The sequence below is a fragment of the Carcharodon carcharias genome, chromosome 4 (assembly GCF_017639515.1).
Source record: "Carcharodon carcharias isolate sCarCar2 chromosome 4, sCarCar2.pri, whole genome shotgun sequence".
NCBI lineage: Eukaryota > Metazoa > Chordata > Chondrichthyes > Lamniformes > Lamnidae > Carcharodon > Carcharodon carcharias.
In genome coordinates, this window is record NC_054470.1 from 38,685,992 (window position 1) to 38,699,766 (window position 13,775).

General features: G+C 42.1%; 1 protein-coding gene across 1 annotated transcript; it reads right to left on the reverse strand.

Moving 5' to 3' along the window:
• Positions 1-631: 631 nt before the first annotated feature.
• Positions 632-11,882, reverse strand: LOC121277278 (cryptic protein-like). The gene is made up of 6 exons (XM_041186548.1): positions 11,586-11,882; positions 11,222-11,268; positions 10,965-11,135; positions 10,135-10,249; positions 9,933-10,045; positions 632-1,687 (listed from the first exon to the last, which is right to left on the reverse strand). The coding sequence occupies exons 1-6, from the start codon at positions 11,591-11,593 to the stop codon at positions 1,569-1,571; spliced, it is 573 nt and encodes a 190-aa protein (XP_041042482.1). The 5' UTR covers positions 11,594-11,882; the 3' UTR covers positions 632-1,568.
• Between the last annotated feature and the right edge of the window lie 1,893 nt (positions 11,883-13,775).

Sequence of the window (13,775 nt, forward strand, 5' to 3'; positions counted from 1 at the left end):
AGTAACTCCAGACTACACTTGATGTCATCGATAGTGAAGTGGACAATTTTACTCAGCTGGAAGTTAGTCATATAGTCAACATTGGGCGCAAAAGGATCTTCAGCTTGCATTAGCCATGTCATAGTTGGCATGAACATCTGAAATTTCTGAAATAGAGAAGTTTCATTTACTATCATCTTGCTGCAAAAAAAGTGAAATTGAATACCTGGAAGATGTTTCCCAATAAGTTAACACCATAGGACACAAATTACAAGCACAGGTCTGTTGAATCAATATTGTACTTCTGTGACCCAGACTCATGTCCAGCACAGCACACGAGCCAAATAACATGCCTTTGCTTTCTAGTACTTTTGTTATTTCAAGTAGAGTTCTGATTAAACCAGAAATGTTTCTCCCCACAGATGCTGCCAGACCCACCAAGTATTTCCAGTATTTTGATTTTTCAAATACTAGAAAAAGGGATCATTTGGCTGGGCTAAAAAGATTAAATCATCCACAAGATGGCACTGGTGATTTGACTATAGTCTTTACACTCAGTCAAGACTGAAATACTGCTCCATCTTCAGGCACAACTGGACATCAACATTCCCAGAAAACTGGATTCCAAGTGCAGATAAGAGCGACCATTTAATTGCACCTTTTTCCTGGCTTTATTGCATCATTAGACATTAAAACAAATTACAGCAAAATCTAGCAAGATACTAATTAAAACAGGTAAAAGACTCAAATTAAAACTAGCATTTACAGCATTGGAAACATTTATATCTAATTTGTACTCAATGCTCTGGTAAAAAATGTAATTTTCCAACATCAATGTACAAAAACATTTTTCATGGAAACAGCTTTTATACTGCACAGCTTTACGTACTATTGCCTTGGCTACTGATGTAGGATTCTTGCTGATTGCAACCCATGTTTCTTTTCCAAAGTAGTACAGGATTCAATAAGGCTGTCACAAACACATGAAAACAGATTTACGTCCAGAAGTCAGGCATTGTCTGTACCTAATCAGTTTCCCATCACAGATTAGGAATCTGTGCTGTGGCATAACATTTTACAGAGAATTTACATGACCAGTGCACAACATGCAGGGAGTTGGGTAGGAAGAAAGAAATGAATTCATATTGGCACTTATTCAGAGACCTTTAAACAGTCCATCAAGACTGCAGGATAGTTCTCTGGTCTTTGCAGCATTAACTAATCACAATCAGACTAGCAATCAGTGCTATATTTGGCAGAGTAGCGGGTGGGGGGGGAGCCTGCAGGGGTTGTGGAGATAAGTGGTGGGAAAGTCAGGATTCCCCCATGTTGTTCTTATCCAGCCCTACACACTGGAAATATCTATATGGACACAGGGGAGTATAGTATAAGACTTGGCTGTGTTGTATTTAAACAACCTGTCAAAAAAAATCACTATCTAGCCTTTCCAATGAAGTCACTTGCATTAGGTACTAGAGATGATTGGCGTCCATACAGATGGAGAAAATTCCACAGAATGAAGCAACCTCATACCCATGGGCCTTCCAATATATCTATTAAATATTTTATCTGTATAAATTCTATGAAATTCATAGTGCAAATGCTATGGCAAGATACATCACAGACAGCAGTGGGGATCTTGCTAGTATCAGGCTGAAGGCATCAGCAGTCAACATATCATAATCATAGTAATCATCCTGGGCTGGATCTAGAATGAAAAAAACAAAAATTAGATGTCACTTGTTTAACATGCAAGGATTTCTGAGAACAAAATAAAAGGGGGGGGGGAAATTTCTGCACAGGTTAGGGGTCAATTGTAAACATTTAAGGAATCGGTTAATGATTGTAATTCTTCTATGCCTGTGTGCTAAACAATCTTTCCCAGTGTTGCATTTTCATGTAAATGTGAGGCTAATGAGGTTTGCAACAGTCGTCATCTGACACAATAGAAAATAGCAGCCAGCAAGCAAGTCCCAATAGGAGACTGAGAAGGGACCATTTCCTAAAACAGTAGGAAGTGCTTCTGCAACTATGCATATTGAACATTTCAATTTTGGCGGGGGGGGTGGGGGGGGGTGGTGGAGAAAAGGTAGGGGTGGTGAGTGGAGGGGTTGATAGTTTAGATCCATTCATTAGTCTGGTTTATTTGCAAACTTAAAAATAAAGTTAACGTCAGGGTTTTCTTTACATCAGAACAAAAAGAACGTCACTGCATATAAATCTTCTCCCAGTACAAAAGCAAAATATTGCAGATGCTAGAAATCTGAAAGACAACTGAAAATGTTGGGAATATGCAGGTCTGGCAGCATCCACCATTTCAATGAAATGTCACTGGCCTGAAATATCAACTTCCTCTCTGCAGATGCTGTGACCCCCACTATTTTAAGAATTTTCTATATTTGTTTCTCCTTTCTGTCCCCCAGTTAGTTGATATTGTTAGTGATTTATTCTTCCAGTACTGTCTTCTCTTCAAGAGATCACCCATTTCAGATTGGCCCCCCTGCCCTGGTTCTTGCTAGTATCTCCATCATCCTCCTCAAGTTCTTGAGCACGTTGCCTTCCAAGTCTATTCCCAGCTTTCTTAAATCGCATTTGAATCCTTCTAATCAGATATCTGTCATATCACGGTAGTAAAACAGCCCTTAAAAGCCACAAATGACAGCTTTAAACCATCCCTTCTCAAACCAACAGTCTCCAGCCTATTGCATAAGCCACACAACATTCCTCCATCGTCCAGCTGGGTGGGACTGCACTCACCTGGATGGTGAAGAATGGAATCAGTTGTAGCCAGGGAATCACCTCCAATGGTTTCTCTTCCCACTTACACATTATTACCGAGTTCCTCCAGGGATCTATCCTTGCACCCCTCAACAACATTTTTCAAACACACTGTCAGGTTCCACGTGCAAACTGCAGCTTTATCTCACCCACGACCTTTTGCAACACCTCTGCTTTGATTTGTCATACTACTTGCAACATCCAGCACTGGATAAATAGGGAGTTCACATCAAGTAAATGGAGCAAGGACTCAAGTAGAAAAAGTGTGTTACAAATGAGTGTGAAAACAAACAGAGGAAGACAAAACAAAAACAGAATTACCTGGAAAAACTCAGCAGGTCTGGCAGCATCGGCGGAGAAGAAAAGAGTTGACGTTTCGAGTCCTCATGACCCTTCAACAGAACTAGGTGAATCCAAGGAAGGGGTGAAATATAAGCTGGTTTAAGGTGTGTGTGTGTGTGTGTGTGTGTGTGTGGGGGGGGGGGGGGGGGGGGGGGGGGGGGGGGGGGGAAGAGAAGTGGAGGGGGTTGGTGTGGTTGTAGGGATAAACAAACAGTGATAGAAGCAGATCATCAAAAGATGTCACAGACAACAGAACAAAAGAACCACCACTGAACATCAAGCCATTGTTTCCAGGACTGTCATTGACCTCATCTCCTCTGGGGATCTTCCTCCCACAGCTTCCAACCTGATAGTCGCCCAACCTCGGACAGCCCACTTCTACCTCCTACCCGAAATCCACAAACAGAACTGTCCCAGTAGACCGATCGTGTCAGCTTGCTCCTGCCTCACAGAACGCATTTCTCGTTATCTTGACTCCCTTCTCTCTCCCCTTGTCCAGTCCCTTCCCACCTACATCCGTGATTCCTCTGACATCTTACGTCACATCAACAATTTCCAGTTCCCTGGCCCCAACCGCTTCCTCTTCACCATGGACGTCCAATCCCTCTACACTTCCATCCCCCACCAGGATGGTCTGAGGGCCCTTAGCTTCTTCCTCAAACAGAGGCCCGAACAATCCCCATCCACCACTACTCTCCTCCGTCTGGCTGAACTTGTTCTCACGCTGAACAATTTCTCCTTCAACTCCTCTCACTTCCTCCAAAAAGGTGTGGCTATGGGTACCCGCATGGGCCCCAGCTATGCCTGTCTCTTTATGGGGTATGTGGAACATTCCTTGTTCCAGACCTACTCCGGCCTCCTTCCACAACTCTTTCTCCGGTACATCGATGATTACTTCAGTGCTGCTTCATGCTCGTGTCGGGACTTGGAAAATTTTATTAATTTTGCTTTCAATCTCCACCCCTCCATCATTTTCACATGGTCCATCTCTGACACTTCCCTTCTCTTCCTTGACCTCTGTCTCAATCTCTGGTGATAGACTGTCCACCAATATCCATTACAAGCCTACCGACTCCCACAGCTACCTCGACTACGGCTCCTCACACCTCTCTTCCTGTAAGGACTCCATCCCAATCTCTCAGTTCCTTCGCCTCCGTTGCATCTGTTCCAATGATGCTCCCTTCAAAAACAGTTCCTCTGACATGTCCTCCTTCTTTCTTAACCGAGGTTTTCCACCCACGGTCGTTGACAGGGCCCTCAACCGTGTCCAGCCCATCTCCCGCGCATCCACCCTCATGCCTTCTCCTCCCTCCCAGAAACATGATAAGGGTCCCCCTTGTCCTCACTTATCACCCCACCAGCCTCCGCCATTTCCGCCAACTCCAGCATGATGCCACCACCAAACATCTTCCCTTCAACCCCCGTCGGCATTCCGTAAGGATCGTTCCCTCCGGGACACCCTGGTCCACTCCTCCATCACCCCTACTCCCCCAACCCCCACCTATGGCACCACCCTATGCCCACGCAAAAGATGTAACACCTGCCCCTTCACTTCCTCTCTCCTCACTGTCCAAGGGCCCAAATACTCCTTTCAAGTGAAGCAGTATTTCACTTGCATTTCCCCCAACTTAGTCTACTGCATTCATTGCTCCCAATGTGGTCTCCTCTACATTGGAGAGACCAAACGTAAACTGGGCGACCTCTTTGCAGAACACCTGCGGTCTGTCCGCAAGAATGACCGAAACCTCCCTGTCGCTTGCCATTTTAACACTCCACCCTGCTCTCTTGCCCACATGTCTGTCCTTGGCTTGCTGCATTGTTCCAGTGAAGCCCAACGCAAACTGGAGGAACAACACCTCATCTTCCGACCAGGCACTTTACAGCCTTCCGGACCGAATATTGAATTCAACAACTTTAGGTCTTGAACTCCCTCCTCCATCCCCACCCCCTTCCTTTTGTTTTTTTCCAAATAAAAAATATAGATTTTTCTTTCCCCACCTATTTCCATTATTTTTAAATATTTTTAAATCTTATGCTCCCCCCACGCCCACTAGAGCTATACCTTGAGTGCCCTACCATCCATTCTTAATTAGCACATTCGTTTAAATAATATCACCAACTTCAACATCTATGTGTTCTTTTGTTCTGTTGTCTGTGACATCTTTTGATGATCTGCTTCTATCACTGCTTGTTTGTCCCTACAACCACACCAGCCCGCGCCACTTCTCTCCCCCCACCCCCTCCACTTCTCTCCCCTCCCCACACGCACACATTAAACCAGCTTATATTTCACCCCTTCCTTGGATTCACCTAGTTCTGTTGAAGGGTCATGAGGACTCGAAACTTCAACTCTTTTCTTCTCCGCCGATGCTGCCAGACCTGCTGAGTTTTTCCAGGTAATTCTGTTTTTGTTTTGGATTTCTAGCATCCGTAGTTTTTTTGTTTTTATAAAGAGGAAGACAACTGAGTAACAGTCAGCTACAGGGGAAAAACTAAAAGCTGCAAAGTAACGAGAAATAAGAAACGGGAGAGCAAAACGTTAAAGCAGAAAAGACAGGTTAAGGTTGTGGCCTACATATTCTTTATACAAGCACATGGAGTATAAGGAACAATTTGCATGAATTGCAGGTGCAACTTGCTGGGGCATGGCTTCTCAGTATTCAGAACTAAATATATGAGGAGAGAGCGAGCAGCATCATTATTTGAATGATGAGGATAAAATGAGGGGTAAGCAGGCAATGGAGACCTCCTGGGGAGAATAGTAAAGAATTTAAAACTGTAGTGGAGTTGTGTAAAGGCCTCCTGGTAGCAACTATGAAATGGTTGATTGCATAAATGCAGAGGTTGGACAAGCATGTAGCAAAAGCGGGGTGGTTTTAACTTTCTAACTAGTCTCCTGCAGCAGTATGTCTTGTCAACAAGGTGCCATGCCATATTAAATTTAGTAATGAGTAATGAGCCAGATTTAGTCAACAGCCTAACTGTCCATGAAAATTTATCTAATAGTGGTGATCATATGAAGGAGTTTAACAATGTTCGAAATGCAAAACGGATTCTAGATTTAGGTATGATAAGACTATCCATAGTCAACTGGGCAAGTCTGTTAATAGGCAAAATAATGGATCAGTGGGAGGTGTTCAAACAAAGATTTAATGGTGATACAGTATCAGTTGTACCCCTAAGGGGGAAAGAAGAGAGCTCTACTTGCCAAAAAGAGCCAAGGACAAATAAAGGGGCAAGAGACATGAAACTAAAAAGAAAAAGCGTGCAAATAAAGCACAGATCCTGAAATGGGAAAGATGCAACGAACAGCAGAGGATGGGTGGCAAAATAGTAAGAGCTACATAAAGGGATTAAGAGGATAAACTTGCAAGACACATCAAAATCATTAAAAAAAGTGTTAGGAAAAAGAGGGATGTCAGGAGTAATGCAGGCCCCTTAAATAATGGTGTGCACACACATGGGACACTGATTATTTCTGCTGGTTGGAGCATCTAGAACTAAGACAGTTTAAAAAGTAGAAGTGAAATTTGAATCCAGTGTAGGAGTTGGAAATTTTTTGGAAATGATAGAACTCGATCAGTTAAAGAACTTATCAATCAGTTTTAAATTTTGTTAGCCAAAGGTAATAAGGGATGTGGGGCAAAGGAGATATATGGAGTTAGGTCACAGATTAACCATGATCGCATTGAATGTTGGAACAGGCATGTGGGCTGAATGGCCTACTCCTGTTCTTATATAAATCACCATTACTTTTCTGCTCATAAGTGAAATCACCCAATTTGAAATGTAGGGTAGATTTCAGAGCACTGGCGAATTTGACCATCATAAATCTGCTTCTTTAATTTTGATTTCTAGACTGTTCCAAATTGAAATGGCCAAACAACTTGCAGTTATATTGTACCTTTAACATTATAAAATGTCCCATGGCATCATGACAGTAGTGTTGTGTTATCAAACAAATCAGGAAACAATTGTCTTTAATGCAATCATTACAGCAGAGGCAGCCCTTTGGCCAATCCAATCTGCACCAGCTCTCCAAATGAGCAACTCACCTTGTGCCAACCCCCTCCCTACCTCCTCCCCATAACTCTGCACATTGAAAGTCTAATTCCTTTTTGAATGCATCAATTGAAGCTGCCTCCACTTTACTCAGGCAGTGCATTCCAGACCCTAACCACCTGCTGTATGAAACTTTTTCCTTATTTCACTTTTGCTTGTTTTACTAATTACTTAAAATCTGTACATATACACCCAAACACACTCATTCATGATCCTCTCACAAGTGGGAACGGTTTCTCCATCTTCTCTGTCCAGGCTCCTCCTGATTTTGAATACCTCTATCAAAATCTCCTCTCAGCCTTGTTTTCTCCAATCTATCTTTGTAACTGAAGTTCCCAAGCCCTGGAGCCATTCTCGTGAATCTTTATTTCATTCATGGGATGTGAGTGCTGCTGGCTGGGTCAGCATTTATTGCCCATCAGTAGGTGGTGGTGAGCCACTTTCTCTAACCGCTGCAGTCCCTGTGGTGCAGGTACACCCACAGTGTGGTTAGGGAGGGAGTTCAAGGATTTTGACCCAGTGACAGTGAAGGAACAGCGATATATTTCCAACTCAGGATGGCAGAGGGCTTGGAGTAGAACTTCCAGGTGGTGGTTTTCCCATGCACCTGCTGCCCTTGTCCTTCTAGATGATAGCTGTCATAGGTTTGGAAGGTACTAAGGAGCCTTGGTGAGTTCCTGCAGCGCGTCTTGTAGATGGTACACACTGCTGCCACTGCGCGTTGGTGGAGGGAGTGAATATTTGTGGGTGGAGTCAAGCTTGTGTTGTTGGAGCTGTACTCATCCAGGCAAGTGGGGAGTATTCTATCACACTCCTGACTTGTGCCTTGATGGTGGACAGGCTTTGGAGTCAGTAGGTGAGTTGCTTGCCACAAGATTCCTAACCTCTGACCTGCCCTTGTAGCCACAGTATTTATATGGCTGGTCCAGTTCAGTTTCTGGTCAATGGTAACCCCCCAGGATGTTGATAGTGGGGGATACAGCAATGGTAATGCCATTGAATATTAAGTGGCAATGGCTAGATTCTCTTTTGTTGGAGATGGTCATTGCCTGCCACTTATAGCACAAATGTTACTTGCCACTCTCTCCAATGCCATCACATCCTTCCTAAAGTGTGGCACCCAGAACTGAATGCAATACTAGTGTCTTATACAAATTCAACAGAACTTCCTGATCTTGTACACTTATGCCCTTAAGCCAAGGATACTGTATGCTTTATTAACTGCTCTCTCAACCTGGCCTACCACCTTTAATGAATTATGCACATGTACACCCAAGTCCCTCTGCACCTGCACCAACTTAGAGTTGCAGCCTTTATGTCATATGGGTTCTCCATGTTTTTCCTAACAAAATGAATCACTACACATTTCTTCACATTGCTGGCTGCCAGCCCAAAAAAATTCTAGTTCAGCCGTGTTCCATTAATGGGGCCTTTGTACCTCTCCCATAGTACTGCTGATGAGGAAGGATGCCACTGGCATTAATGCTATAAAAAAGTGAATGCTATATAAATTGGATTACTAGAGGCAGTGCAATTATCTTTGTTAATGCAGATGTTTACTGTTTTTCACTAGCTCCCTACACCTCAGCACTGTTTAATGTGGTAAAATATCCAATGCAAATTTTTGAAAGCCATGCTGATTAATAGTTTCATATGTCCTGGCAGCCCCTCCAGTATCTCATACCAGTACCTTCTTTATACATGTTTCAGTGGGCTTTTCAGCTATGAGGCCAATAATGCTAAGGCCCAACATTCATGCATAAACAACCCCAGCAGGCATCACAAAAAAAGTCTTATTAAAAAGCAGGAATGCCTTAAGAACCCAATTGCAATGGCCCACCATTACTCTGGTTAAAATTAGCACGCTGCTTCCCACACCTCATTTTAGGAATAATAATCATTTGTTCATTCAGAAGTCAAAATGTGACTAATTTGATCTTTTAACTATGTGCATAGTTTATACAGGTTTACAGAATATAAACCTCACAAACATTTCTCCAATGTTGACAGCCTGGCATGGACAAAGGGTTTATCTGATTATTCGCAATGTACAGTCTGACACTAGCATATTTATGAACAGTTTTAAGATGACGTTTCCAGGGATAAGTAGTTACACTGCACAGGCCAAGATTATAAAGATACTTTTAGAACACTTCAATAATCCTTTGTGAAGCTGTGCAAGACTTCAGAAACTTCACACCTAGTAACCCTAGCCTGTGAAGGAACCAAGTGACATCAAGTCATAAAGGCCAAAAGGTTCCTTGCTTTGATCTCCCTCAGCAGGGACTCAGCTGATCTCAACTGGGAGTGGCAAAAATTAGAATAACTGGCCTCAGGATCATGGATTAGGGGAAGAAATTTGGCCATGGTTCCATTCCTAACTGTTATTGAATGCTCCTTGCTGAAAGTGCACAAATGTGGGAAATGACTTACATATTTACCACTAGTATCTTTTTGCTGAAGATTCTAAGGCACTTACTGTACAGGCTCGCATAGAACAATTACCATTTGAAGGAAGAACTGAAGGGCAGCTAATGCTTATAGAATTATACCCAGTAAAAAAAACTTCAGAACGAAAAGGAGAGAATATTGGTAGAAAGTGAAAATAGAACTTACTGGCACTTATTGCCTAGAGTTTGGACATGTGCATATAGACAGTCAGGCAATGTGCTGGATGCACTTTGTATTCTGTTTCAGCACAGGTACTACTTGCAGTGGCCACACCCAATTCTACCAACCCCCTCCCTCCACAGGTTCATCTTAACACTTACCACAGTTCTCAACCTTCCCAAATGCTTCAATGCAGTGTAGACTCCCATAGCTACATTTACACCAGGTACAATGCTTTAAAACCCACTGGCCATCTTTAAATTTTCCACATCTCCTGCCAAAGAACAGAAATATGACAACATTTAGTCCAGTAGGCAGAATGCAATGTAAATTTGAAAGACAACATTAGGAGAAATTTCTTACTTAAGGCGCTCATCCAGCTCGCAGTATCTGCCAATAAAGTGAATTGGACAAGCACAGAAACTGCCCAGAATGCATGTTCCACCATTCCTGCAGCAACTCCTGTCCAGGGTCTTGCCTGGAGGCCAAGAACACCAATTAATTCAAAAATATCAAAATGGAAGCAGCAAGAGTTAAAATATATAATACATAGATTATGCTGTAAAGCTAAAACCACTTGTGTGTACTATATCTTACAGTTGGGATCAAGCAGAGACACATCTGGGAGAATAAATCCTGAGGCAGATACATTTAAACTGTAATAAAAGTGCAAAGGGACTTTTAAAAGCTCACCAGTCCATCCTGTACAGTTTTATTTTTTTATTTATTAGAAATTAGACTATGGCTCTTCACAACCATCAAAAATTTATATTGCATTCATGCACTAATGAGCAGAATGCCACTTTGGCTGGGCAGTCAGGAAGTTGGGTAAGTCTATTGCTCTGTAATACACAGGCTATCGCATAGACATTCTGGAGAGTCAGTATGCAAGAATTCAAAATCTAGATACAAGAAACTAAGCTTATTTCCTGCATAAGTGTTTTGCAATAACTAATACAAAAAAGTTAAAATAAACATTTGGAGAGTTAACAACTGAAAACAATTTTTGTGAAAAGCCCGTTTTCTATTTGATTTTCGAAAGACCATAGGATTCTTTAGAGGAAACTAACTGGGACACTACACATTAAATACACGATAGGACTATATTCAGACCTTAAGTGTTGACAATATTGCCGCTTTAGAAGAATAAAAAAGAGGCTCAAACTCAATTCAATAACTGGCAAGTAACTTACTGTCCGTCAGCCCACCGAAGCGAATGATGTTAACCGTCTCGGAGGAATTTGGTTCTTGGCGTTTGCCGTTCAGCCGGTTAAATTCAGTGAGAGATTTGGGGCTTTTCCCGACTGGCTTCTGAAGAGTGGACTTTGCAATCTGTCGATCACAATTCCAATCACCTCCACAGTCTGAAACAGACAGACAATACAGAAGATGGTCGACAGAAATTTAAAGTCGTTATAATAAATTGATCAGCAGGCGAATGGTCACTTACCATTCCCAAACCCGACAGCCTGGAAGGGAAAGAACACTAGGAGAAACCTGGAAAAGCAGGGTCAAGATTACCAATTCAAATTCAACAATGTTTTGGTTAATGTTTTATTGCCGTCTTAAAAAGACACAAACTTACCTAGTAACTGCTGAAAATTCCATTATTCCCATTAAATAACAACATACAGTAATAGCACTGATTCTGGTTCTAAATGTGAAATCTGGCTGGAGGACAATGCATTCTAATGGTAGCGTTAAATTAATTCTATGGTTGATCTGAACTCCAGACATTCACTAACCCAAACCCATTAACAATTATCAGGTAATTCTCACCTCCACATTCCCGGCAGCGCATTTTGAATACCAACCTTTGCATTAAATTAGGGCACAATTCATATTCGACAAACCGCTTTAAGGACAAAAGGTAAGAACCAATTCACTGATAATTAGGTGTGCTCCCAGCATGACATTCCTTCCTTTCCAGTTGCAAATGTAATTCTGGCTTAAACGGTTTCCACTTTCTTACCAAAGGTCCACACAAACAAATTTTAAATTGAAACCGAAAGTTGGTATTTTTGATCATGATGTATTTTTATTTATTTATAAAAGCCAGGGTTTCATAGCGTTTTCTGAACAGAGAACGATATTTGACATAGCATTTAAATAAATATGCAAATATTTGTTCATACAAAAAGAAGATATCAGCGTGTACAATTTTACTGCTATCAAGTGTTGCAAACGGTCAACGCAGCATAATTATTGACAGTTTAATTCCATTTACGTCATACACATTTTAACTTCCAGTTCCAGAATTCACTTTCCTCTGTCAATTTAATCACGTGTTGTAACATCGGGAGATGTTATCCACTCACCCTTATTTGTTACGTCATTGTCTTTAATGTCCTTAATCCTTTTCTCCAGGGATAAATTAAGTTCTTTGCAAATCTTCTCCGATTTAGTTCAATGCTGCTGTTGTCTTGTTATGCAAAACAATTGTCTTTTTCAATTGTCACGATTCGGTGCTTTTGGACATTCTGTTCAAAATTAACCTGAAATAGCGGAAATAAATCACTGTAGATAAAAATAACTGACTTCTTTCCAGCATGTGGTCAACGCCGAGGAGGATACATTTACTGCTGTGAAAGTCGTGGTGGGCTTTCCACTGTTTCCTTCATTGATCTAGTCATAAGCAGACTCTGGGTTTTCTCGGTCTTATCAAATTAACTAAAATAATTCCTTCAACAAAGTGTACCCTTCTGAGAGGGATGCAACTAATAAAACCCAAATCATAAAAAAGGAAAGAAGCTCAATAAATTAAATAGCATAAAGGCAAAATACTGCAGATGCTGGAAATCTGAAACAAAAACAAAAAATGCTGGAAAAACTCAGCAGGTCTGAGCATCTGTGGAGAGAAAGACAGAATTAACATTTCAAGTCCGTAAGACTCTTCTTCAGAACTGAAGTGTAGTAAAAATATGGTGAAGTATATACTGTTTAAGGGGGAGTGGAACAGGTGAAGCTGGATAGAAGGCCAGCGATACGTAGAGGCAAAGGAGGCAATCTAATGGAAGTTTTAAAAATTATCAGTAAGAGAGTGAAAAGATAGATGAAAAGGAATTTAATTGCTCAGAGGGTTGCTGGGCATGACATGGATAGGTCTTGGCAAAGATCACAATTTTTTAAGGGAAAAGTTAAGAGTTTGAAGAAGCAGAATGTTCACGAATATGGGAGAGATTTCAGCTGTGAACCTGGTTTTGGATTCCTCTAGTAAAGAGGCTGCATGGGTCAAAGACTCGCCTGTGCTATAAACCACTGCTTTCTGTGGAGACAGAGTCCTCCATGATTGAACAACTTGCCATGATTCACTCTCTTGCTTGAATCATGATGAATAGCAATTTGGACAAGCCACTGGATGGTGGATAGTGTCCAATCATAAATGACTACTTTCAAGAGAGAAGGAAGGGTGGAAAATTTGGGGAAACAAGTAAATAAATGGACTTTCAAGAGGCCATATGGACTTGGAAATATTGATCAGTAATAAAAAACATAATTACTGTGCTTTTCTGAAAAAATTGTAACATTTCTGTTGCCATTTTCCAAGGGCTAGATTTCACTGGGGTTGCAGGGGTGAGGGTGGTGGACTGCTCTTCTGCCACCCACCCACCACCGAATTCTCAGAAGGAAAGTCGGCCGGGAACCAATGTACTGAAAGAAGTCATAACATGACCGCAGCCGTAACATGCAGCAGGTGGGTTAAACAAGGTGCTTGGGGGACTTCTGTCCCTCAGTGGAAGGAAGCCAATCAGATTGGCCGGCAGCTCCAGTAGTCCCAGCAGCGCCAGAGCTCAGTAGTGGGTGCTACCAGGTCTGCAGCAGGCCCAGGAAGAAGAGAAGGTGGGTGCCAGGCACAAGTAAATCAGGCCTTTTTGGGTGAGGAGGGATCAGGCAGCCTAGGGATGGTGGTGGGGGGCCTGGTTTTAGGGGCCAAGTGAGAGGGAACATAGGCAGGGCTAAAAGTTTGGGGGGTGTCTCCAATGTGTTCAGAACACCCCCACCCC